Source organism: Lethenteron reissneri, chromosome 42 (genome assembly GCF_015708825.2).
Source record: "Lethenteron reissneri isolate LAM-NWPU_2019-01 chromosome 42, ASM1570882v1, whole genome shotgun sequence".
Lineage (NCBI taxonomy): Eukaryota > Metazoa > Chordata > Hyperoartia > Petromyzontiformes > Petromyzontidae > Lethenteron > Lethenteron reissneri.
Window position 1 is genome coordinate 6,082,196 of NC_083820.1, and position 27,960 is coordinate 6,110,155.

Genomic DNA, 27,960 nt, shown 5'->3' on the forward strand with positions numbered 1-27,960 from the left:
TTTTTTATTTTTTATTTTTTTTACTTGATACAGCTGTCGTGGCTGTGACGGTACCACCTGAAGACGGAAGCTTGTGTTGCCTCCGAAACGTCGTGATTTTTATTTTATTTTACTTTTTAATGTTTTTACCTACGTGACTTTACCGAAAAAACCTAAGAATATGAATCATAGCAGTCACGAAAGCTTCAAATCTAGAAATGATAAACCCGAATGATTACATCTGACATTGTGATGTCGAAGCCCCCCCCACCCCAAAGCGCGGGGCGCGGGGCGGTCGACCGCCATTCGCCGTACCCCGAGGGATGTCTCTGGCCTTGCTCCAGCGCTGAGCCACCCAGCCCGACACACGCGCGCACACACATTCAGCGGTAACAACAACAGCAACAACAAACAAAAGGTCACGTAGCCCACATCTCAAATTGTCTGCAACTCTAAACATTGACACAGACATCTGATTTACGAATAGATGAAATGTTGTACACCTGATTGCGGCAAGCGATTCTGTATCGGGCGAGATCGGTGGTGGCGCTAGGTATAAGAAAAACAACCACACGCATAGGACCCCAATTGGCTCAAGGGGCTCCAGTTAAATGAACAAATAGGGTTGAGCCAAACAAATATCGTCTAGAATTTTGATCCTACCAAACGCATTTTTTAAAACTTAAAATACGAATTAACCTTTATTTCGTCGGCATCTCCTCTTTCATCTTACCACATAGTATAGTCTACAAGTCTCCCATACAACTGCATCTCTGTCTGTCGTCTGTATCTCTCTTCTTTCATCTTGCTACATCTGTCTCTCTTGCCGACATCTCGTCTGTCATCTCACTGGGAGTTTATGAATTCCTAAAAATAATTCCTGCTCAGGGCCCCCAGTTGGCCAACACCATCGGTGGATGAAATCACGAATGTGCATCGATACAAGTGTTCGGTTTCCCAATTGCAGTCCTGTGTATTAGACTTAACACATTCCCCAATTCAACACAGTGGCCTTAAATAAGAAAAACATATATATTTTTTTATTTTACCAGGTAAGGACCACTGAGCTAATCAGTAATTTTTCAGAAGCGACCTGCCCATAAAATGACAGCCCAAATTAAGTGGAGCATCACGTGGGTTTTTATAGGAGCCAACTACTCTAAACGTGTGTGTTTTTTGTTAAATGTGGAGGTAAAAACCGGAGGACTCGGATGAGAAAAAAAACACGTGACCACGGAGAGAGAGATCATGCAACCTCCAAATATACAGCAGGCGTCAGTGTCAGGATCGAACCACTCTTTCTCTCAACCACTCTCATCTTATTGCAATTGTATAATTGCTGTAAAGCCCCTTGCAATAAGGCGTTATATAAATATAAACAGGATAATATTCGATATAATAGGCGACGTTTTAGCCAATGTCATTCAATCTGTTCATTGTGCTTGTGCACCACAACCGACGCAGTTTCACCAAAGAATTAGCATAACCATGCGTAACTTTATCGATTAATATCGAGTCTCAAGCCCAGGATATATGCACCGACTTGCATTATGTAAGAACTGATCTTTATCAATTCGCATGTGTTGTTTGTTGTGGCTTCGTGTGTGACCCCGCCGGTCACTAGAGGCCGCTAAATTCACCGCAATGTAAATGACGGGTGAATTGAGTCACAGCTTTGAATCGCAACAATTCATTGGGTTTGGCAGCTCGCACAGACGATGGTTCCCTCTCACTGTGATCCACCAACCTCAGGCTTATAAATAAAGACAAATATCCCCTGTGTAGCTTCCGTAGGTTGTTGGGGCAAGTGCTGTTAGCGAGCACCTGTGAAGGCTGCCACGACACACGAGGGGCTGGGTGGCCAGCACCACGCCCGGCTGCCTCTGTCTCGCCAGTGCTGATGTTTATACACCTCGCCAGGTACTCATTTAAGGATGAGTCGACATAGGTGAGGTCCAGGAACCTTGGTTCAGATATTCGTCACTAACGTTGGCCGTGAGTGAGAGTCGAACTCGAGTCGCCGGGTTGGTAGCGCAGTGCGCGAACCAATCGATTCAATGAGACGACGATTCTGTGTTAAGTGAGTTGAAGGTTCTGTATTGGACAAAACACGGAATCCTTATTGCATGAGATGTTGATTCCGATTCAGACAGGCGTTACCTATCAGATTGTATATTGATTCTCCATCAGATGAAACAAGCACACTACAGTATATCAGGCAAATGTCCCTTATTTGTATAATCATTCTGTAGCAGATGAGATTAGGGTTCTGTGTTGGACAAGTTTTGAGTATCAGATGTTAGATCGATTCTGCATCGGATGAGACGATAGTTCTGCACCTAGCACATCATGTTTCCGTATTGGATATTATCACAATAAAAGACAAGGGCACTAGACAACATAAATATACATATCTCAATCAGAAAAGTGTTCCGTATCAAATGTATGTACATATGTTGAACTTCTTGGTTCTTTCGGTAAAGTCACGTAGAAGGGAAGTAATAAAATAATAAAAATAAAACATAATCAAATAATTCTCACGACGTTTCGGCCACAACGCAAGCAGCCGTCCTCAGGTGAAGAATGAAACACCACCAAGCTTGGAGCGTATATTTAAGCTGGGTTGGAGGGGGGAAGAAGAGCGCCTTGACAAAATAATTTGCATATCAAGAGGAATTTAGCATATTTATGGCCAATGCATAGGAGGTGGGCGGGGGGTTTCAAAGTCATATTATGCCCGTGCATTATGCAGGATTAGCAGCATCAAAGGGAGGGGATGGGGGGTAGCATTAACAAAGAGAAGGAAGTATAAACGACATAGTATCATCTGTATACTAAATATACTCTCCAATAAGCTGAGCTACTAACAGTAAGTAATACATTACAATTCTATGTCGCAAAAAATATAATATGCTTCCAGCTAAACTTTTTTCTCTTACATAACACGGGTCTACTCCGTACTATATACTACCATAGATAAACCCAACATTAAATTATATACTGTATTACTATACACCACTCTATACCTTCGACTATAATATTACCCTAAGTATTATTCTACCCACCCTACTGTATACCACACTGCTGTATATTCACTATACAATTACGATTCTGTATATTACCTTATACATTGTATTAAACGTTACAATTTTATACTATTTATACAATCTGCTATACACTAAACCATTGACTGTCGCGTGAAAGATACTAAGAGGAAGCAACAAAATATGTCAATGGGAGAGTGGTGAAAGGAGACTTGCAGCGGAGCAAAGAATCCATTCCTTGCGGAGAATACAAGATTTAGTCAATGCCAGTGAGTGGACTGTGGTCTGAAAGTCACTGTAAACGTGAACACAATCAGTTAAGATCCGAAATAGTTTATTACGTCCTTCCAATGATTGCTGAGCCAGAATCCATCTTCTCGGTTGAAATTGTCTCTGTGTTTGTATATGTGGATCGCCTCATGAACGAATCTCTCATGGTAGCCAGATGGCTTGCAGAGAACCTCTGTCTTAGAGAAGTCAATGTAATGTGAGCCCACTGAATTGTAACAGTGATCTGCCACGGCTGATACTATTAACATTCCTTCCCTTTGTTAATGCTACCCACATCCCCTCCCTTTGATGCTGCTAATCCTGCATAATGCACGGGCATAATATGACTTTGAACCCCCCGCCCACCTCCTATGCATTTCCCATAAATATGCTAAATTCCTCTTGATATGCAAATTATTTTGTCAAGGCGCTTTCTTCCCCCCTCCAACCCAGCTTAAATATACGCTCCAAGCTTGGTGGTGTTTCATTCTTCACCTGAGGACGGCTGCTTGCGTTGTGGCCGAAACGTCGTGAGAATTATTTTATTATGTTTCATTTTTATTATTTTATTACTTCCCTTCTACGTGACTTTACCGAAAGAACCAAGAAGATGAATCCGTGCAGTCATGAAAGCTTTAAATCGAAATGTTGAACTTCGTTCACACCGTACGTAGCCGACCGTGCTCATCGGAGGTGCAACCGGAGGAGACGGCAAACGACGATTCCGTATCGGACGAGACGACGGCGTCTCGGTGTGGGGACGAGACATGGTGCCCCCCTGTACCGCACAGGGTCACCGCGGGAGCATTCCAGTGGATTCGGGCCGGCGGCACGAGGTCACGAGGTCAAGGAGGTGGTCAGGAGGTGCGCGGCGAGCGGAGCGGCGTGACCGCTGCGGCGTCCACTCGGGTAGCCGGCAGCCTCATGGGAACGTTTACAAAACGCGGCCTGGCGAAGAGCACCGGGCCACCGATCATCTGACAATCCCACCCCCCTACTGTGGCCACAAATGTCACGCCGGTCCCAGACACAGGCGAGCTCCGATCGCGTCCCATCGTCTCTCCTCGCCACCGTTTGCTTTCTAATGGGTTCCTCAAAAGTAAACACGGGCACACCTGTGTTGACAAGCCGGCCGACAGCGGGGTAACCCCACACCCCTGGGAGGTTTCGCTGGGGCGAGCGGTGCGGGGTGGGGAGGTGGGCACGTAACAGGGTGTCGTGTTGTATCCAGAACTCCGTTCCTGGATTTACTTCCTGTGAGCAGAGGCTGATTGGATCATCGTCGTCATCATCATTGGTGTCATTATTGTTGTGATCATCGTCATCAGTTGTCTTCATTGGTTTATTGTAATGATGATGATCAGGACCATTATCATCAAAAGTATGTCAAAATAGCATCAGTCATCAAAATCAACACCGCCATCATCTTGGGAAGGACAAAAGTGGTCTTGGGCAGGACGAAATTGATATTGGGGCAGGATACATGGCTAAGAAAGGATGATAGCAGATAAACAAGACTGGTGAAGGAATGGCACCTTGGAGATGGAGCAATGGGAGAAGATCATTTACAGAAGCGAGATGGGTTGTGACGTCTGGGACTAGGGGAGATGGTGGCGACATGGGGAGGCCTTAATCAAGCAGGGGATAGATCATGGCTGATGATGCTGCTGATGACGATCATCATCAGAATTCATCATCGGCAGCAGCAACATTAGCGTCATCATCCTCAGTGTAGTCATGGTCATAGTCATCATAAAAGGTGTGTAAAGCGAGACACACCTGGTGAGGCTATACGTATTGGCTCTACCATAGGAAGGTGGAATTTCCACCACTTGGTAAGTTGGTAAGAGAGTCAACACTAAATGTGATGCTCGAGAAGGAGAGACTGGGCTCTGCCAATAGAATGTGGACTTTCCACCCACTGCCTTTGTGGGCCAATAACAAATAAGTGTTGTGTTACCGATAACAGTCATGCCATGATAATGTGGAATTTCCAATATTGCTTGAAGATTGGCAACAGCGATGAGCACTGCCCCAAATGTCCTAAATGATAACATGTGAATGCTGAAAACTGTACCGTTTGTTTTATTTTCAAGATTTAATCTGCGTGAGATTATATTGTGCCCCTTTAATTACTTCACATTTTGCCCAGTAAATGTTTTACAGCTGGGAATTAGAATGTGGGCGTTTAAATGTGGGAATAAAGCAAAACAAAAACATTGGCATAACCAAGTTAAGAATACTTAGTAATAATAATTATTCTTATTATAATTCACAGCCCTTGACAATATTCTGTGTGAAGGCCTCCGCACTCCCTGTCGGATTATAGGCTTGTTTGTACATACTTCACCACTCTGGTCAGTGCGGGTGAGTGAAGGAGGAGTGGTGAAAGGTGGACCACTGGGTTAACACTCCTCCATTGACCACAGTGTTTCCATCACAGCTGGACTTTTTTTATTCTGCTCTTGTCTGACTTCACGCTAGTTTATGTGTATTTTTCTCTGTAATGACTAACGTAGTGCATGGGTTAGTACAGGCAGGGTAGGAAGCACATTCCATGGGTGTGTTTTGAAGGTGGAGGGTGTAAGACCAGGGTGCTGGCGGGTGGGTGGCTGGGTGGGTGGTTGGTTGGGCGAATGTGCGGATGGGTGACTGCTTTGGGTTTGCGGGGTGACAGTGTGATTAGGTGGTTGGATGTCTGTGTGAAGGTGGTTGGTCGGTGGGAACGGTAGTGCAGCGGTTAGCGTGCTGCGCTACGAACCTGGCGACCATCAACTCCAATAAGGATGATTTGCACCGGTCCCGGGTCTCCCCTAGGTCGACTCAGCCTCAAATTAGTACCTTGTGTGGCGTGAAAATATTGCCTTTAGGGAGACAAAGGTGGCCGGGAATGGTGCTGGCTACCAACCTCGTCGTGTGCCGTGCCAGCCTTCATAGGTGCTCGCTAACAGCACTTGCCCCAAAAGTCGGTTAAGCCTATACGGGGAATCTTTGTTTTTGTATTTTGGTAGGAGGGCTGGACGGTTGTTTTGGTAGGTGTGTTGGTTGGAGAGTGGCTGGGTAAGTAGGTGGGCAACTAGCTGGGTGGGTGGCAAGATAAGTGGGTGACCGAGTAGGTAGCTGGACGGCTGATTGGCTGAGCAGGTAGCTATGAGACTAGCTGGGTGGCTGGTTGAATGTTTTGGTGACTGAGTAGATAGCTGGGCGAATGGACAGGATAGGTAGATGAGTGACAGGCTGGATAGGCACAAGAGTGGCTGGATGGTTGGGTTGGCGGGTGGATGGGTGGGCGGCTGGGGGTTGGGGTCGGGTGGGTGTCAGATTTACTGGTTACAAAAGGGAGGGGCTGACGGGACTGGAATGGGGCTCAGGTAGAGGGATGTTTGACATTTCCTGAGCAGGAGGGAGAACAGGGATATATACGTGTGTGCGTGTGCATATGTGTGCGTATGTATGTGGGAAGCGGTAGTGTAGTGGTTAGCGCGCTGCACTATGAACCAGGAAGCCGGAGTTCGATTCCCGTTCACGGCCAACATCAGTGACGATTTTCTTAACCGGCCCTGGGCCTCCCCTAGGTCGACTCAGCCTCAAATGAGTACCTGGTGCGGTGTGTAAACATCGCCACTGGATGGGACAAAGACGGCCGGGCGTGGTACTGGCCACCCACCCCCTCGTGTGCCGTGCTGCCCTTAATAGATGCTCGATAACAACACTTTCCCCAACAGTCTAGTAAAGTTTGCATGGGGAATGCTAGTCTCTTTTGTGTCCACGTACATGTGTCCTCCCACCCTAGCGACCCATGTTCGTTTGTCAGCCACGATACATTCCATCATCCGGAGGACAATTGGCATCTGAACGTTTTCCGGACACCCACCGCTACGCCAACTCACCTTGAAATGGCTACCTGCACAGTGGCGCGGTCAACATCATTAACACCGGGGGAGACAAAGTCGGTGGGAATTCATGCTGCCGGCCACATCACTGCCAAGTGCCTTCACGCACGAGGGCCTAAACCCCACCCCGTGGACTCCTTAACAGGTGCTCACGAACAATGGCACTTACCCACAAACCCACCGAACTCACGGTAAATCCCGGCTAAATGGAGGGATCTGAATTTCCTTTGTTGAGAAGCTTTAACTGGGTTTTGTTGAGGCTGCGGGGAATTGAATTACCGCCCCACAACAATTATACGCGGCTGAGTTTTCAAGATAAACACGCCGAGTCAAACGTGCTCCGTGCCCTAATCTCGCTTTGCTTGGGCACTAAGTGGACGCAGGGGTTGGTGGGGGTGAAGAAGCGAGCCCGTGGCATTGACGTTTTTTTCCCCTCCACATCTAGAAACATGCTTCTAGAGTATTTGTCTGTTATAAATCTCCGCACGATAAGCTGCGTGGTTGAGCTGTCATTTGCGGCCAGGTCGCTTTAGAAAAAAGAGCTAACTTAAAAAAGAGAGCTATCTGGACATCTGTGAAAAATAACTTCATAGCTCATAGGATTCCCTCCAGTATCAATAAATATTCTGCCATATCAGAAATATTCTGATTCTGATACAGCTCAGTGGGCCTTACCTGGTAATATAAAACAAAAAAGTGTAGTTTTATAGCTTAGTGCTGTGGCTGCCGACGCGTGGTCCCGCAACCCCGGCCACCGAAGGCGAATTTGAACGGCGCTCGCAATTTCCTTTCGAGGACGACCTTCACCGCTCTCTGCGAACGCAACTCTGTCGCGTCTCTGTTTCGCAACTCGGTCGCGTGTCAACGTGCCCATCGCCGTCACGCGAACCGCCACGGGAACTCCGGTCACCCTCGCAGCGGGGGCTTTTGGCTCGCCAGCGAACAAAGAGGGCCACCGTGTCGCGCGCGCGCGCTGTCAGATGCGCTTCTGGCAGGCCACAATGTCGAGATCCCTTTTGCTCAAATCCATTCTCAAGACCTTCCTCTTCTCTCCTGTCCTGCGTTTCTCTCTCTTTGTCTATGTCAGGGGGCCGGCAGCCGCATGCGGCTCTCATGAGGACTGATTCGTAACGTCATTTATCAAGGACCGCAGTCTTGTATTAACCGTGATGCATTACGGCTCTGAAAATGTTGAGGTTTGTTTTGACCGATTTCGAAAAAAAAAATCGAAATTTAAGCCTCTTTTTGTTATTTTGGCTGCCGATGCCTGGTCTATGCAGTGTCTTCTTTGGCTCCTCTACGATAATGCAGTCTTGGGCTCTCTCTGTTTGGCCTATACAATTCTACCCATAATCTCCTGCAGTACTGCAAAACACAATCCTCTTGCAACGCTTTGGACGTGCATGCCTCCCCTATTCGTGCTGAATCTTGAGATGCAGTGGGATTTATTTGTATATACACTTTCTAAGTCACGGGTAGACGGTGCAGCTGAAGCAGGATCGGGCAGAGAAAAATAAGCTACTGCAACATTAGCTGTGATGGACTCTTTAAATTGAGTCACCTGAGCTCTGAATGGAGGCGCACTGCTCTTCAATCGGGGGACATCCCCCCCCCTCGCCCCACTATTCATCATCATCACGATCCATGGCCAGATAGCCCCGCAGGTGCCCACTGCACATGTCGTCATTTGGTTCCACTTTCCTCTACTTTGTGTCAATATGCTCACGTAGTGGCCACAACTTTCTGGCACCAATCGCTCTCGTGTCGTCGTCAATCCATTCTCTGTTAGGTCTTCCTCTCTTTCCTGGTCCATCCATTTTCCCGAACAAAACACATTTACATTTTCCTGTTGTGGTCCATCCAGCACGTGTGTCCAACTAGTCATACCAGTTCATATTATTTGGGTCTTTCGGTAAAGTCACGTAGATAGGTTCAAATAAAAAACTAAAAAAACTACGACGTTTCGACCGCAACACAAGCGGTCGTCATCAGGATAGGGATGACGATCGCTTGTGTTGCGATCGAAACGTCGTCATTTTTTGTTATTTTCTTTGAACCTATCTACGTGACTTTACCGAAAGACCCAAAGAATATGAATTCCTGCAGCCACGAAAGCTTTAAGTCAAGATTTAGTGCCAGTTTCCTTCTCATCACTGCCTGCATCGGGTCTTCTATGTGCAAACCCTTTTTTCTAACTTATACATTGGTCACTCTTTGGGGTCCCCTATTACTCCCATAGAATACTCAGCACGAGGGAGACTTCCTGAGCCAACATGAGCCGACTGCCGTGTTTGTTTGTTTGTTTTCTTTGGACAGAGATTGTGCGTCGATAATTATTAACCATCATTTCAACGACAGCTGCTTTCAGTTTGGGAATTTTAGAAAGAGGCAAATGAAATGCCTGCTGACCGCACAGATGGGCCCTCATACATCGAGTCAGCTTGGGCCCGAAGGCAAAGCCACGTACCCCCCCCCCCTCTTCCCTTCCCCCGCACTTCCTCCCACCTCTGTAGTTGAAACCATCAACCCAATAACCGTTACTATTCATCCAGGAAGCCTGAGTCTCAGGAATACCTTTCAAGAGGGTCCCGATACATTGGAACGTTTTGCCAATTCCGTCAATGAGCGCGTGGCTTGCTGCAGGAAAACCGGAGTAGCCGGAGAAAACCCACCACAAATATGAGGGGATAAGGCTCGAAGTTACACCACACGTGTAGGTCGGCAGCCCTCTCTCGATGCCCTGCTGTGTGATAGGCCTCCCTATGCCGTGTCGGTCATGGGGGTGGCTGGACCAAACATCACCACGCTTAACGAAGTGGCGTGGCCCGCGACCGTTTCAGATATCGTTTGCTGCTGAATGACACGCACGGCCTGGATTGGAACTCAGGCGACCAGGCTCGTGACGTATTGGGCAAACCGCTGCACCACGGCTCCACCGCGAACGTTGATTGAGCTGCCAATGTTTTTTGCCCTCATTCGGCCTTTGAGATTAAAACACCACTGTGGCATTTTTGGCTTCGAGTTCACCGAAAATCCGTGAAGAGAATGGAATTAACCAGCGCTAATTCTACCCTTAAACCCCAAGCCACACGTTGTACACCACAAATGCGTCCGGTTCATATAACTTAAATGGGTTTTTTTCCTTCTTCCTGAACTCGTTGCTCCTGTGTGTGTGGGAGCGGTAGTGTAGCGGTGTACATGGCCTGGCACAAGCGTCGTGGTGACGTCACTACCACTTAGTGGCGAATAGCAGTTGTTGTAGCGGTTAGCACGCTGTGCTTACGAATCCGGCGGCCCGAGGTCGATTTCCGCTCACGGCCAACACCACCAGTGACGATTATCTGAACCGGTCCTGGGTTCTCCCCTAGGTCAACTCAGCCTCAAATAAGTACCTGGTGCGGTGTGTAAACATCGCCACCGGGGAGACAAAGGCGGCCGAGCGTGGTGATGGCCACCCGCCCCCTCGTGTACCGTTCTGGCCTTCATAGGTGCTCGCTAACAGCACTTGCCCCTACAGTCTGTTAAGGCTATACGGGGGATCTTTGTCTTTTTTAGTCTCTACTTTCGACTTCAGAGTCCCATGGAAGAGCTGTCTAATGTGGTTTACATTATTAAGTTGTCCCGCACACACACACAGATATGCTTGTCAGCCTACCAGCCTATTTTGGTTAATAGAACTTCCACTTACCTACCTATTTATTTACAGACCTCCCTACAAGACTGCATACCTGAGTATCTCACAATCTGCCAAACCACTGGACCGTGGAGCGGCCGACCAGTAGCGCGCTCACCGTTTGTTGCAGAGGTTCAGCGGTTCGAGCCTGGCTGCTGCCCTGATTAATAATGCCGGCCTATGAACCAAAGATTCACGCCGTACTGCTTCACAATGGACGGCGAAGGGCCTGTGACGTTTCCGTATTCGAAAAAGAGTAGGCCGTGTCGTGCTGGAGTCACGGTAAAAAAACGAGTTACGTTTTAAAGTTACCTGCAAATTAATGAATTGGGTAAAGACATATTGCAACATCGCCCACTACTAGCCAACCTACCTGCCGACAGGGCCGGATTAAGGCATGGGCTTTAGGGGCTGTAGCCCAGGGGCCTCCAGAGATTAAGTGAAAAGTTATTTCTGTTGTGAATGCTGAATTGTATTTGTTGTTAGCCTTGTACAAATACATTAATTTTTTTATTTAACTTTGTTTTCCTTTTGAAAATATTACTGGGGGCCTCACAGTACCTGTAGCCCCGGGGCCTACTAAATCTTAATCCGACCCTGCCTGCCTCAAAGCCTACAAGCCTGCCTCCCTATGTGTAATTCCACAAACCCACCTACCTGCCTACCTGAGAACCTACAAGCTTACCTTGCTGCCTACCTCAAAGGATGCAGCTCTATTTGCCTACAAGCCTCACCTACCTGCAGTTGTTCGGAGAGGGCCGTTCCTCGCCCATGAGTTCTGAAAGAGACGAGGCCAGTATCGTGGTAGGAGGCGTCAAGCCAGGATGACAGCTAACAGGCGTCACACTTTCACTGGATCTCTGACAAGGGCCCTCGCCAGGTTAAAGATAGGGCCCAGCGCTGACTCGCATGATGGATGGGGCTGACACACCGGCATTTATGTCGGTCATTCTAGGGGATAGCTTGCAGTCAAACATAAATGTGTGCCCGTGCGCGCGCGTGTGTTTTCCCCTTCCTTTTTAAACATTTCTGACCTTTGCTCCGGGGCAAGGTGCAGTGCAGGAGTGTGCAGTGAACCCATCTGTAGCCCAACCCAAGCCCGCCCCCCCCCCGCCCCTGCCCCCAGTCCTCTGTGTGTGACCTTGGGCCAGACTTGGGGAAAATTGGTGTACGATTCTCGTTTAAGGCACATTCCTAAGCAGTGCAGAGCGAGGGAAGGGAGGGAGTTCTAACTTATGCACAGACGCGTGTGTCTGTTAACGTATATATACGTGCGTGTGTGTGGTGGAGCGGTGGCGTAGTGGTCAGCGTTACAGAGCTAAGAACCTGGCCGCCTGAGTTTGATTTCCGCTCACTCACAATATCAGTGGCGAATATCTGAACCAGTCCTGGGCCTCCCCTAGGTCGACTCAGCCTTAAACGAGTACTCGTCGTTGTGTGTAAATGTAGGCACAGGGGTGACAAAGGCGGCCGGGCGTGGTGTTTGCTACACGACCAACTCTTGTGCCGTGCCGGCCGTTATAAGGTGCTCACTAATAACACTTGGCCCAACAGTCTGTGTAGGCTACATGGGAGATAATAATAGGCTTTGTCCCCTTTTTCTAGCAACAAAACTGCCGGGAAAAAAGGGGAAAAACTATTATTATATTTTGGTATTGGCAAAGGAGGCCTCATGATATACGGGATATATTTGTCTGTGTGTGAATCCATGTGAGCGTTTACGTATGATGTGTGAATTCCCGCGGTTAAACCGATTTTTTTAGGCGGGTTATCAATAACTGCATGCAAAAAATGGGGTTAAAACCCAGTTATCGGTTTTTTTTAAGATACGGCAACGAGACGGAGGGCTGTCAGCGACGGTTGGTGCGAGGGGCAACCCCAGTGCTGGATCACAGATCACTCGCCACCGATGTTAGCCGTGACCGGGAATTGAACTTAGGCTGTCGCTGGGTTTCACAGCGCTACAGACTGCGCCACCGCCGCTCCATCTCGTTCAGCTCTGTAGCATCCGGGGTGGGAGGTAAAATCTGAGCCCCCCCCCCCTCTTCTAAGGGGCGCCACGGTGGCGAGATGTTAACTACCTCGCCTGGTATGCGGGAGGTCGTAGGTTCAATCCCGACCCTGACACCTGTTGTTTTTTTGGAGTGTGCGGTGTCTCTCTCATCATCATCACGGTGGCGAGATGTTAACTACCTCGCCTGGTATTCAGGAGGTCGTGGATTCGATCCCGACCCTGACGATGCCCGTGTATTTGTAGTTTGCACCATCTCCCCGTGGTCGCGTGAATTTTCTCCGGGTCTTCTGGTTTTTCCCTCCAAAAAAACTCTAAAACAAGCATTTATGGCGAGGTCGCTTCTGAAAAATATCTATGTAGCTCAGTGGGACTTACCTGGTGAAATAAAAAGAAACAGTTTCCTTTTTTATTCATGTATTTATTATGTATTTATATAAAATAGTTTTAGTTTAATAGTTTCAAGTTCGTTTAGCAGTCATCACTGAGATCAATCATACAGCGGCCGAGAGCCAGAGTGGAATGCACGGCAGACCAAAGTGGGTCGCACCGTCAACTCATGCTGTCCTGGCGGTTATTAACATTTGTTTAAAGTTTGTTTGAGCGTGTACTATGAAGAGCGAACGATTGCCCGAAAGGTCGCCTGTCATGTTTTTCTTTAAATGCCGCAGATTGTTGTTATTGACACGAAACGTGTTGTTGTTGTTGTGGCATTGTGCACCACTGGCAAAGCAGCAGCAGCACCAGTACCATCGTCAAGTGTTTTACCTTTTTAGGTTAGGTAAGTATGGCTGAGTAAATTTGCACATGATAATAAAGCCACTTCGTTGAGCTATCGTTTGTGATAGCCAGGTCACTTCTGAAATAGAGCTCTCCAGCCTTACCTGGTCAAATAAAAAAATGTTTTTATAAGATAATTTTAGTTATACTATAAGAACTTCAGTGCCCCCACCTCGTCACCCCCCCCCCTCTTAAGTTTGCGTATGACCCACCCGCAGTACCCACCTTGAAAACAAAGTCACTGTAGCCTTGATATCGTTCTCAATATTTACATGAATAGCCGAAAGTTGTAAACGTGTTTTTTTGTACACCGCCAAAGTCCCGCGGGAAGTCAGGGGAAAGAAAGTGAGTTCATGATTGCAGGTTAACAAACGCCTCATTATGTTCAAACAATCGGCAGCAGCACTTGTTGTGAACCTCGCAGTTGCAAAATATGCTCGGAGATGCAAAAACTGTGGGCACACACACACACACGTGTGCCCACACACGTGTGTGTGTGTGTCTGTGAGAGCTTGCTGTGGTTTATAAACATCGCCACTGGGGAGACAAAGGCGGCCGAGCGTGGTATTGGCCACCCACCCCCTCGTGTGCCTGTGCCGGCCTTCAGAGGTGCTACTCACTAACTGCACTTGCCCCAGCAGTCTGTTAAGGCTACACGGGGGGTCTTTGTGAGAACTCCAGTGGGGAGCGGTGGCGCTGTGGTTACGAACCCGGCGACCCGACTTAAAAATCCCGCTCGCGACCAATAACAGTGGCGAATATTTGAACCGGTCTCGGATCTCCCCCTAGGTAGACTCAGCCTTAAATTAGTAACCTGGCGCCGTGTGTAAACCTCAGCACTGGGGGAGACAAAGGCGACCGGGCGTGATTCTCGTCACACCGCCCCTTACCCAGCCGTTGCCACAGCCTTGCGCTCGCACCAGAGGTGCACGGCTCGAATCCAGCGGCCGCCCTCATCATTACTGCGCGTGTAACAACCGTACACCGTGCGTACGTTGCACTTCTTTCGCACCGTACGTAGCCGACCGTGCCAATTCGGAGATGCGGGAGATCGTAGCAAAGCCACGCGCAGCGGCAATCGCTCCCTGCCGGCAGACTGATGCTCCTGGTCACTCCACGCAAATTGAGATTCATCCCTGGTCTCCCGAGCTTCTCACCTGGGCTGAACATTAGAAACGTCGAAACCATGAAGAAGGATGAAGGCGCGGCCCTGCGCCTGCTTGCACGGGCCACCGCTGCTGGGCGGAAAGTGTCACCGCGTTCGAGAGCCTCGAAGAGGGCCTCTCTCTCGAGGGTACCTTGAGGGCCTACTCTTCCACGCTGGGGAGGTGGGTGGGGGATTGCCCACACTTTACACCGCAAGATGACTCAATTAGGATCACGAAGCAGCAGTGATCAATCGCCCCCCTACTGGCAGACCAATGGCCTCAGGTCCCAGGGACGTCCATTAGAGGGGCGTGGGGGGACCGGAGCAAATCCCATTGTGTGGGCCACTCTGACGCCTTCAAACTAAACCGGTATTACAAGTATTACGTCTGATGTCGAAGCGCGTCGCCCCCCCCCCTACCACCTCCCCCCAAAGCACGGGGCCCGGGGCGGTCTCCCCGATTCGCCGTAGTTTCGGGACGGCTCTGCCCAGGTCACTCTTGCACAATGAGACTCACACCCTGCCCGCGTGATTTCTCACCGCCTCGTTACAACAACGACAAAAAAATTTGCAACTTAATTCCATAACAGCTGCTTGCTGAAAGTACTTTGCTAGCACAACCAGCCCATGGCTGACCGACGCGCAACGCTGGGAAGGGGTCGATGGGTCGTTACGCAACGCACGTACAGTGCCGCCGCTTCTGCAGCTGCGATTGCGGATTTATTTGATTAATTTTCGTTTCATTGAATCCACGTGGGTTCCTCTTCCACCTCTCTCGCTCACCATCACCTCCATCCACTCCCCGTCTCTCTTCCACCACCTCTCACACTCTGTCTCTCCCTACCCCCTGTCACTCCTCCCTAACCTGTCACTCTGCTCACCCCGTGCACTCACTCCCTCTCTGTTCAGCCTTTCTCTCTTTTTTTACGATCAGTGGAAACAAGAAGATGCTCGGTGTAGTCGGCACTTTGCTTCGTTCATCATTTAGTTTTTTTATGCTTTGCTTTATGTACCCCCCCCACCCCCTTTTTAAATGAAATATTTCACAAAAGATTTCACGCTCTGCTCTCCTTACCCCCTGTCTCTCTACCCCCTCTCTCTACCCCCCCTCTCTCACCTCCTATCCCTATTACCTCTCTTGCCCCCCCCCCCTTTCCCTCCCTTTCTCCTCCCTACCCCCTCAAACCCTCTCACTCCCTCTCTCTCCATTCCCTTCGCGTCTCTCAAGATGAAAGTCGCCCCATTTGTGAGTGTGGTGAAGGGGAAATCTGTTCACCACGTAACCGACCACTGCCCATGACACGCGTACACTGGAGGCCAGGGGGGGAGGGGGGGGCATGATGCACCAAGCAACTCGTGATGCCATTGCATGGATTACCAATGTCAACACACAACGGTTATGTTTTTTTTCCTCCTAGTTTCCTTAAAATGCTATACAAGAGACAGAATGATCTCTTCTCCCTCTGCCCTCTCTCCCTCCTACTCTCTCTTTCACCTCGCCCCTCGATCCCTCCCACTCCCACTCACCCCCCCTCTCTATTACCTTCATCTCTCCTCCCTCTCCCCTCCCTCCCTCTCCCCTCCCTCCTTCCTCCCTCCCTACCTCTCACCCCACTCCCCCTCGCTCACCCTTCATCTGCCCCCCTCCAACCCCGCCCCCTGTCCCCCCACCTCTCTCTCCCTCTCCCTGTAGAGTCGCTGCCTCTGATCACGCAGCAGGAGCCGCACTCATCATCAGGTCGCTTCACGGCGCGAACCGTCACGCACCAAGCAGCGCCTTGGGACGAGTGGAGAGCAGAGAGACCTCCCGGTGAGTGAGAGTGTGTGAGAGTGCGTGAGAGTGTGACAGTGAGTGGGAGTGTGACAGTGAGTGAGAGTGTGTGAGAGTGCGTGAGAGAGTATGAGAGTGTGACAGTGCGTGAGAGTGTTTGAGAGTGTGTGAGAGTGCGTGAGAGGGTGTGAGAGTGTGACAGTGAGGGTGTCAGGATGAGTGAGGATGTGTAAGAGTGTGTGAGAGAGTATGAGAGTGTGACAGTGCGTGAGAGTATGTGAGAGTGCGTGAGAGTGTGACAGTGAGTGAGGGTGTCAGGGTGAATGGGGGTGTGTGAGAGTGAGTGAGTGTGTGAGAGTGTGACTGTGAGTGTCAGGGTGAGTGTGTGAGTGTGAGAGTGTGTGAGAGTGTGACTGTGAGTGAGGGTGTCAGGGTGAGTGGGGGTGTGTGAGAGTGCGTGAGAGTGAGTGAGAGTGTGAGAGTGTGACAGTGAGTGAGAGTGTCAGGGTGAGTGAGTGAGTGGGGGTGTGAGAGAGAGAGTATATGAAAGTGTGACAGTGAGTGAGGGTGTGTGAGTAGAGTGGGACAGAGGTTGTGACAGTCGTGCGTGAGAGTGAGTGTAAGAATGAGAGTATGTGAGAGTGTATGACAGCGAAGGAGTGTGTGACAGGGTGTGTGAGGGTGGGTGACGAGTGTGAGGGTGGGTGACGAGTGTGAGGGTGAGTGAGAGTGTGAGGGTGAGTGTGAGGGTGAGTGAGAGTGTGAGGCTGACTGTGGGGGTGTGTCTGAGAGTGTGAGTGTGAGGGTGGGTGAGAGTGTGAGGGTTTGTGTGAGTGAGTGTGGGGGTGTGTCTGAGAGTGTGAGTGAGAGTGTGAAGGTGGGTGAGAGTGTGGGGGTGTGTCTGAGAGTGTGAGTGTGAGGGTGAGTGAGAGTGGGAGGGTGAGTGAGAGTGTGAGGGTGTGTCTGAGAATGTGCAAGAGTGACAATGTGAGCGTGCAGTGAGGAGTTTGTGCTTTTTTTTACGCATGAGTTTGTGTGGGGAGCGGTGGCGCAGTGGTTAGCGTGCTGCGCTGCGAATCGAGCGTCCCGAGTTCCATTCATGGCCAGCATCGGCGACGAATATCCGAACCGGTTACTGAGCCTCTTCCAGGTCGACTCAGCCGTAAATGAGTACCTGCTGCGATGTGTAAACTTCGCCACGAGCGAGACAAAGGCGTCCGGGCGTAGTGCTGGCTACCCACTACTCATCGTGTGCTGTGCTTATCTTAACAGGTGCTCGCTAACAGCACTTGCCCCAACAGTCTGTTAAGGCTATACGGAGGATCTTTGTCTCTGTCAGTGATACCTCTGATGCACAGATACGCACACGCAATCAAACATCCACCTGTTTCGCCTGACAGGCTGCAGGGGCCAGTGCTGTTAGCGAGCCCCTATTAAGGCGGTTGGGGCTTTCAGAGCCACACGTGCGCGACCGCCTTTGTCTCCCTTTGTCTCCCTTTGTCTCCCTGTGTCACCACGTATTGTTGTGAGGGTATGCGGAGAGTTTGTGCGTTGACTGAGATGACTGGCAGATGCATGCACCTACCACCTGTGCTCCCTGCTGCGTTTCATCTCAGTCAAACCCGTGGCGCCTGGGTCTGTCCCGTGACCTCCAGCCTCTGACACTTCACGTGCCCTCAAAGTGACCCTAGCCTGGCACAAGCTCATTGGTGACGCCACCGCTACGTAGTGGCGATTGTTGTTGTTGAGTTTGTGCGTGAGAGTCTATCATGTCTGGTACAGCGGCCCAAAACAGCGGTGATTTTATTAACCAATCTACGAGGTCGACTCAGCCTTAAATGAGTACTCGGTGCGGTGGGTAAACATCAGCACTGGGGAGACAACGGCGGCCGAGCTTTGTGTTGGCCACGTGGTGTACGGCGCCGACCTTCAGAGATGTCTCGATAGCAGCACTCGCCCCAACAGTGTGCGGCTAAAGGCGATCCGGGGGGGGGATGTTTGGCGTTTGTGTTTGTGATGTGTGGCTCTTCTCCTCCGTCACGCGTCTCCGACAGGCAGCGAGCGGCATGGGAAGAGGGGGAGGGACGGCGATGGGGGCTTAGAAGAGGTGGGCAGAGAAGGGGGACAGCAAAGGACGAGAAGAGGAGACGGAGCGGGATTCGGACGATATCAAGCGGAGCATTAAAGAGAATAAGTTCGGATCGAGAAAACCAAGAATACAATTCGTCATCCATTGGTTATCGCGACAAACAGAATCAGAGGAAGGGGAAGTGGCGTTTAATGCAAGGACGAGATTAAGGATCGGGAGTTCTAGGAGCGAGACGAAGCGGAGTTACCGGAGGGATACAAATACACGAGGGAAGAGGAGGAGGAAGAAGGAGGAGGAGGGGGGGGGGATTTAACGAGAAGTGAAACTGAGAAGAAGAATAAAAATAATAAAATAACAGCAACACGAGGAGGTAGAAACGCACTAACTCTAGGAATGAGAAGTCACATCGCGAGAGGGGAGAATTAAAAGGAACGAAACTTGGCAAGTGAAGACTTAGAGAGAGAGAGAAGCGCGAGACAAGAAGAGCTCCTGGGAAGAGGACTTCGTGGAGGGAGAAAGAAAGGGAGGATTGCGACGAGGTAGAGAGACGATCAAAGGGGGGGGGGGGGGAGACGACACGCGGGCAGCGCGAAAGAAGTTCTGACAGCGAGGAAGAGAAAACCCGCACACATCTCGTTCGCAACATTAAGGAAGATACGCAATTAAGAGGAGTGACGAACAGGTGAAGATATACAACGAGAGACAGAGAGAGAGAGATCAGGGGCAGGGAGAGGAAGGAGGGCGTGAGGAACCGAGTGGCGACCCAGCGAAGACTCCCAGCAGAACGCGAGACGCATTTTTGTTTTGAACGGTGCCGTGTGCAGAACTTGGAGGCGCGTGTTGATGCACGGATAATCGGCGTGCACGTGGGGATAAGACACGTGGTGTTTTCCATCTGTGTTTTTTTGGTTATTTCGTAAAGTTCGAGGTTGATTTGCTCCACCGGGCCTTAATAGGAGCTCGCCAACTGCGACGCGATCGTCATTATTGTTATTATTGGCGATGCTGTGTGGAGAGGGGAATGCGTCGATTTTAACGGCTGGGTCCGCGACGTAGCGAACTCCACATCGGCGAGTGAAAAGATACGCACAAGCGATTAATCAGCGTGAAGTCATTCATCGATACCATTGATGACTCAACCATCCAGCTAGCCGCACATACATCGCCCACTCGTCCACCAGTCACTCATCACTCGCCTCCTCGATCGCTCACTCCCCACCCAGAACTCATTACACAACGCACGCACACCCACGGCTCGCCATCACTGACCAACCACGATTATCCACCCGTCGCTCACCCATTAATCCATCGCTCACCATCTCCATTACTCACCTGTCCACCCCATCATTGACCTATCACCCGCTTATCCACCCTTCACTCATCCTTCACCGACTCATCCACCCATAACTCACCTCTCCATCACCTACTTATCCACCCATCACTCACTCACCCATCGCCGACTCATCAACCCTCCACTGACCCCATCACGCAGCCGTCACCCGCCCATCGCTCGTGGCTCACGGAACATCTGCGAGCCCTGCCTCTGACATTCGCGAATTCGCCAACACGCATCTCCCAAGGAAAAAACAAGAAAAGTCTTCGACACCAGACCACGCGCCTAAACCTTAACGCAGCGAAACACTCGCGCGTGCGCGTGTCCATACACCTGTGCGTGCGTGCGCGTGTCCATACACCTGTGTGTGAGAGAGAGCACGTGTCTGTCAAATTGTGTGGCGGAACCGCATCAAGATGCCTCGTGTTCGCCGAGACTTCAGAAGCTGTCCTGTTCCCTCCTCCTCTTCCATGGTTCACGTCGTTGTCTTCATCATCTTCGCCATGACACCAGTGTCTGCAAAGGCGTGGAATTATAACAATAACAACAACAACCATCAGTACAACTATCACCAGCAGCAGCAGCAGCAACAACAGCAGCAGCAACAGCAGCAGCAACAACAACAACACTATCAGCAACATTACCAGCATCATCAATCGAATCAACATCATCAGCAGCAACAGCAGCAGCACGTGCAGCAGTTGCAACTGTCATCGCAGCAGCAGCAACAGCAGCAGCAGCATTACCTGGTGTCTAACGGCAAGGATAACGGTCGGAATAGGTGAGTGATGATTGTGGTGATGTCACGATGTTGACGGATTGACTGAGCTTGTTGCTAGTAATGTATATTTTAAAGTCATGCGTTTGTTTGGTGTCGTGGCCCAGTGGCAAAAGCACGCGCGCTCGCCACTCGTTGCAGATGTTCGCGGTTCGCATCAGACAGGCCGCCCTGGTCAACACGACGGCTTGTACTCGCCACAAAAGATAGGCGCCGTCTGCTGCACAGTACACGTTAACGTTCCCGTGACGTTATTCTAGGAACAGTAAGCCATCGTGTGTCGGCGTCATTGTCCAAACTTTACAGCAACAACAACAAATTATTCGTGCATAAATTACTTGATTGGGAAACGCCGAGCAATGCGTCGCCGCCTCCTACAAAAACTTAGCGCCACCTCTCCCAGAAAAGAGTCCTATAAAGACTCATTGAGGCTTTTGCTGGGTCAACAATGTGCAGAGATTAATGATCATGATACACTCTAATCGTTCGTACAATTGCCCGTAGCACGAGTGGCTTGAATCATCTCTAGGCTTTATCCTTCAACGCCCAGGTCCGTTTCTATTTTTCCACACCGGCTGTAACGTACCTCGTTCTGTCCGCTAGGCGGCGCTCCGGACAATGTTGGTTTCGCGTGATGACGAATTCTTGGTCACGCGTCTTTATTTTTTTATACACTTAGGTCAAAGGTGGTAACAAGGGTGGTGGTCCATAATATTGTGGTTTTATTTTAAAATTAGATCGAGTAAATATAAATGTGTCGTCGTTAAACCCGCCACCACCCGACACAGCCAATTGGTAAGGTTTGTCACGTAAACAGAACATGCCAATTCGTTACGAGTACAGCACACCGGTGTGTTGGAGAGCAAAACCACACATTTATTTACGACTGAGTTTTACGACGCATTTATATTTTCGAGATCTATAAAAACCCACCCCTATATTATGGATGATATTGGTCGCGAAAGCCGACGTGTTAAAGGTGGTGGCCCAGAGCTCATCACCTCATCCATCAACTTACAAGCTGTAGTAATTAACATATTTTAATTGAGTTCACAAAAAACGCAACACATTCGCCAACAACGATGTGAGCTTAAAAAAAAAAAACGATTTCATCGGCGCCGTGTCATGCACCGACCCCCCTTCTCAGCCCATTGATATAGAGGCCAGTAGCAGGTAGCGGGGATAATAAGTTGGAGTTTAGAACTTTTACATCATGGGACCTGATGAGAATTACAAATTAAACATCCTTTCTGATGCCCAGTTTTTTTTGTTCACATTTGCATTTGCATATGTATGGTTACCGAATAGTCGATGTTGGAAAACGAGACATCCCCTTCAGTAATTGCAAAATATTACCGCTACACAAACGCATTCACATTGAAAGTCAAACGTATCACATGTTGCTGGTACATTGCATTGTGGGAAGGGTTTGTTATTGTGAGAATAAGGCTCAAACCACCTAGCAAAGCATTCCGGGGAACCCAATTACCATCTCAATAAAAGGAATTTAACTGAGCTACATTCCAGCTCTGGGTAGGCTGCTAGTGCACCGAGCTATGAATCCATTGAACTAAGTTGTAATCTTACACGGGCAGCACAGCATGTAGGTTGCTGGCAGGTTATCTCCATATATTGGAAGGTTTTGTTTCTGTTCTTTCAATCCTTGGCATTAATCCTGGAATGCCGCTGCCCTGCCACACGGATACACTGTCACACTACCAAGATAAATATATGTTTTATAAACAATAACAATATTCAGATTGAGTAGAGGAGTTGGTCAAACGTCCTCAGCAGAACCCTCCTGAAAAGTAGCCTTGAGACTCAGCGAGGTTTGTATGGGTGATTGTCGGGCTATGTGAGTAGTCCTTTGTCTGTGAAGCAATGAAACACGTTGATAAGATAGTGGCTCAGAGGTGACCAAGTGTTTTATGGGTCAAAGTGCAGTCTGTATCTCTGAGACCCTCGTTTAGACTCCACCCACGAGTGAAACACTTCTCAAGCGAAGCGACTCGATGGTGTCAGCATGACCAACAATTGCCACGCGAAACATCACAACAATATTTGAGTTGTACAGTGTTCCAGCGCCGAATTAATGACATCGGTGTCACTGCAGGGTTTACGTGGGAAACTTCAGCACTCCTACGTGTGTGCTGTATATATACTGCATAGTGGGGAGCGGTGGTATAGCGGTTAGCGCGTTGCGATACGAACCCGGCGGCCTGAGTTCGATTTCCGCTAACACCAGTGACTATCACACGTTTAATCACGGGTGTGTGTATCTGTGCACTGTGTTACTCTGCGTGGGTATGTATGTGTTTGTATGCCTGTGTGTGTGTTAGCGTGGGGAGTGATGGTGCAGTGGTTTGCGCACTTGCGTTACGAACGCCGGCCGCTGCTAACGTCGGTGGTGATTTCAAATATATGATTGGGTCCCGGGCCTCCCCTATGTTGACTCAGCCTCAAGTGAGTACCTGTGTAAACATCGCCACTGGGGAGACAAAGATGGTCGGGCGTGATGCTGGCCACCCACCCCCTCGTGTGTCGTGCCGGCCTTCATAGGCGCTCGCTAACAGCACTGGAAAAGTCACTGGAAGGGATCTCAGACGTAGTTCTGTGAAATCTACTTTCTCCCCGGGCCAATTCTAAAACACGGGCCGAGGCGCTGCTGCGCCGTTGGTTTAAAAGGGCACGTCGTCTCGTCGCGCGACACTTCGGGCTTATTGAAATAAAAGTGTCAATCTTGATTTGAAGCTTTCGTGACTTCAGGAATCCACACTGTTTGGTTCTTTCGGTAAAGTCACGTAGGTAGAAAAATAAAATAAAAAATTATATATCACGACGTTTCGATCGCAAGCGGCCTGAGGACCTGATATATTTTATTTGTTATTTTTATACCTACGTGACTTTACCGAAAGAACCAAAGAGTATGAAATAAAAGTGGTCAAAAAAAACACCGCAAATGTTTTTTTTTATCAAACTGCGTCAAAGGTCAAAGGTTCGACGAGGACGTAGAGAAGCCATGCCGAGCGCGCAACGGCTGTGAGCGAGGAATGTACTCCCGGTGAAAATTTCCCAAATTTTTTTTGTACGCAGTTGCATTTTTTGTGGTTATTGTAAAAGCACGCGCGTTCTGAATGCAAGACTTTGTTGTCGAGATTGACTGTATAATTTAAATATATTCGAAACCTTTAAGCGGGAGTTTTTTTCCCCCTCGGTAAGAAAAAAGAAAACTATTTCCAATGAAAACAGTTTTTTTTTTATCGCACGGGACTTTGTGTAAAAACGAAACAAAATGTTTTCAAAGCACAGAATTTTTTCTGGATAAAAAAGTGGTTTGTGTACAAAGTAGCGGTTTTAATGAACAACTTTTATTTTATGATTCAAGAGCCCGCTGAGATTCACTATCTCTTCATCATTTTCATCTTTTATTTAGTCAGATTGAAATTCTGTTAAAATTCATGATGCCTTGCGATTGACACCGTTTACTTAATGATTTAAGATCCCGTTGAGATTCATCACCCCTTGTGATCAACGTCCTTTATTTAGCCAAGTGACAGCTCCGTTGAGTTGTGTTATGTATCGTGATTGCCACCCTTTATTTAATCAGGTGACAGGTCATTGAGATTCACAACCTCTTGTTCTTGACATCCTTTATTTAACCAGGTGACAGGTCATTGAGATACCTTAACTGTTGTGATCAGCGTCCTTTATTTAGCCAGGTGAGAGCCCAGGGAGATGCATTATCTAGTCGTGACGAATGTCCATTAGTTAACCATCGTGAGAAACCCATTGAGATTCTTTTATTTGCTCATTTACAAGAGACCGGTGTATAGCACAGCACTGGATCCTTACACTGTCTATAATATTTGTAATGTGGGCTATGACACGGACTCATGGGAGTTTGTGTGTCATGCGCACTAACGTGCGACGCTGCATGTGAATATGACGTTGTTAAACATCCGGTTTACTGCGGGCTGGTCAAGGTTATGGCCCAAAGCCATAAACCATGCAGAGAGACACGCTAAACGCAAGCACGCACGCACACCTACACACAACACACACACACAACCGCATATATATACATAAAACAACATAAAAAGGTCAAAGATCACCCCTTTTCAGAATTTAACAGACTTGTGGGGGCAAGTGCTGTTGGCGAGTAACACCGATGAAGGCCGGCACGGCGCACGAGGGGGTCGGTGACCAGCCCCACGTGCGTCCGCCTTTGTCTCCCTAGTGGCGATGTTTGCACGCCGCACCAGGTACTCATTTGAGGCTGAGTCGACCTAGGGGGAGGCCCAAGACCGCTTCTGAAAATCGTCACTGGTGTTGGTTTCCGTGAGCGGGAAACGAACTGGGGTCGCTGGGTTCATAGCGTGGCCCGCTAACCACTACACGACCGCTCCCCATACAAGCTTGTGCGCAGAAATGTGCACGCACACACCCACACGTTCTCACTCTTTCCCACTATCGCTTCCCACATACCACCAACGACAAAGCCACCACCATCACCACTACCACCACCATCAGCACAATCACTACCACCACTAACAATGACAAAGCCACCACCAACCTCCTCCACATTACCACCACCATCACCCGAAAAAAAAGCCGTGCGTGAGACGGAGAGCGGGGGGGGGGGGGTCTGGGTGTACGGATGGAATTCGGTCACTCCAACCTCGTGCCGAACTTCGTATGGCAGAGTGGCGTCAGTCAAGGCTGCTGCTATCATAGCGGAGACGTCAAACAGCAGATCATCGTAGACTGTGTTCTATCATTGCTATCCGCTGCACGTGAAGACGTGTCTGTGTGTCTGTCTCTGCGTGTGTGTGTTTTCATGCCTTCCTTTTGTCCCGCTGCGGCTTGAGTGACGCCGAGCTGAATTAAATCGTGCATTTGTTTTCTTGGTGACGATTGTGACAGGATCATTGCGTCATCATCAGTATCATCTTAATGTGCACACATTTATGCATTCCCGATTTATAGCAGCAGCAATGTCATTAAGCAGAATCAGTAGAAAATGTTCATCATCATCATCAGCAGCAGCAGTGATAGAGTCATTTTGATCGGCAGCAAAAGTATCATCATGACTTGTAGCAGCGATTTCATCAGCAGCAGCGGCATCATCAGCAGCATCATTTGTAGCATCGTCATCATTGGCTGCAGCAGCAGTATCATCATCATCAGGCATGGATGAATTACTTCTCACTCCGTTGCCATCCCTCATAGACCGAGGATTCCACGATCCATCTCTTGCCCACGAGCTGATCCCATCGCTCCATCTCCACGGCTGTTAGCCTCTCATGTGTCCTCTCTCCCTTGACCGCCAATCCACCCCCTTCCCCCTAGTCTCGGCCACTGGTCATCATCCACCCGTCTCGTGAGATGTCCTGCCCAAGGCCACGAACTCTCCCAAACACTCGCGACGACGTTCTCTCGTTCGCATTGTGGTCCCCGATCCGCGCGTTCCTCTCTACCCGTCTCTCATTGCAATTCGAAGCGTGTAGCTCCCCCCGGGTTTTGTTTGCGCACTTTTTCAGCCTTTGTCCCGTCTCATTTGTTCCGTGCGCGGTTCGTGCTTGCGTGCGCCGTGCACCGATTGATATAGCGCTATGGGTGCCGCGGTGGCGAGGAGATGTTAACTACTTCGCCTGGTATGCAGGAGGTCGTTGGTTCGATCCCGACCCTGACGCCTGCTGCTGCTGTATATTTGGAGTTTTCATGTCTCTCTCTCTCTCTCTCTCCTCGTGGCCGCGTGGATTTTTCTCCAGGTCCTCTGGATTTTCCCTCCACATTTAGAATCAACATAATGCGCTTGGAATATTTGGCTGCTATAAATGTACACGTGATAAGCCGCTTCGCTGAGCTCTCATTTGTGTTGTCCGGTCGCTTCTGAAGAATATCTTTTTTATCTCAGTGGGCCTTACCTGGTAAAATATTTTTTTTTAGTTTCAAAATTCTTCAGAAACTCCAAGAACTCCGTTTGCTTTAAATTCCAAAAATGCACATTCCCCAAAAAGCTCGCGACACACGCGTCGAATTGTGCGCCTGAGAAGTGACGCTTCACAGTCCGCGCCGACCGTCCGACGCGATCGCGTTGACGTCTGTGCTGTGATGGTTCAAAGCGAAACTGTACAAACGAGACAACAACAACAACGACGACGACGACAAAACCCCCACTGAGAATCGATGCAAAAGGGATGTTCTCTTCTCATTGTGTCCGTCCGTCTGGAGCAGCCGTGTGGTCACGAAACCCAACTCAGCGCAGACGGTCGCAGGCGAGACGAGACACGATAACGGGCGGTGCTTCACCTCAGCCGGAACAGTCCAGAAAGCTATTCTGCAAATAATCTTGGCACCCAGCCACACTCAGCTCTCCTTTTATTGTTCTCATACTTTTAAAAAATATATATAAACCCATACTCTTTGGTTTTTTCGGTAAAGTCACGTAGGTGGAAAATAAATTAAATTAAATCACGACGTTTCGGAAGTAACACAAGCATCCATCATCAGGTGTTGACTGCTCCAGCAGCATATGAAGAGAGCTATTTGTTTTCACCTACGTGACTTTACCGGAAAAAAAACCCCAAAGAGTATGGATCCTTGCAGTCATGAAAACTTCAAATCTAGAATATATATAAACCCGTTCATAGAATAATAGGAATGCAGGGAACAATAATATAGGATTGCTATGGGTAGGCGGTGCCTTTTCCTTGGGTGTATGTATGTGGCACTTATTTCGCACCGTACATAAACAACCTTGCTCATCGTGGTTGGTCGTGCCTTATGCCGATAATGCCTCCTCGAGGCCAGCCTAGTGGCAGCGTTCCCCGGGGAATTGTTGCGAGAAGAGGAATGAAACCGCGAGTCTGCTGGCGGACACGGCGAGCGTGACGTCCGATGAGAGATGGAGTCGTGGAGTTGACCCATGAAAGATCTCGCGAGAGAGGAATGAGCGAGTGAAGGTTGGCGGTCGTCGACCCGAGGAGGAGAAGTCGGGAGGGGAAATTGACCGAGATGGCTTCGGACATTTTGGCCGGAAGGATCGGAAGACATCGTCGTTAGAAAGAAAGTTCAGAACGTGACGACCGGCGGGAAAGAGAAAGAGGGAGGAGAAGTTGTCAACGCGGACGCGGTGGCACGCGGAGGCGTTACCCTGGAGATGGTGACGGATCAAGGACTGTGGGACAAA

The 27,960-nt window shown here is 49.2% G+C and overlaps 1 protein-coding gene across 1 annotated transcript in view; it reads left to right on the forward strand.

Annotated features, from left to right (window-relative positions):
- The first annotated feature begins 16,460 nt into the window (after positions 1-16,460).
- Positions 16,461-27,960, forward strand: part of LOC133352844 (EMILIN-1-like) — a 33,206-nt gene continuing 21,706 nt past the window's right edge. The window contains 2 exon segments of the mRNA XM_061568799.1: positions 16,461-16,607; positions 18,623-20,771. Of these exon segments, the coding sequence (XP_061424783.1) occupies positions 20,407-20,771 (365 nt within the window). The 5' untranslated portion in view covers positions 16,461-16,607; positions 18,623-20,406.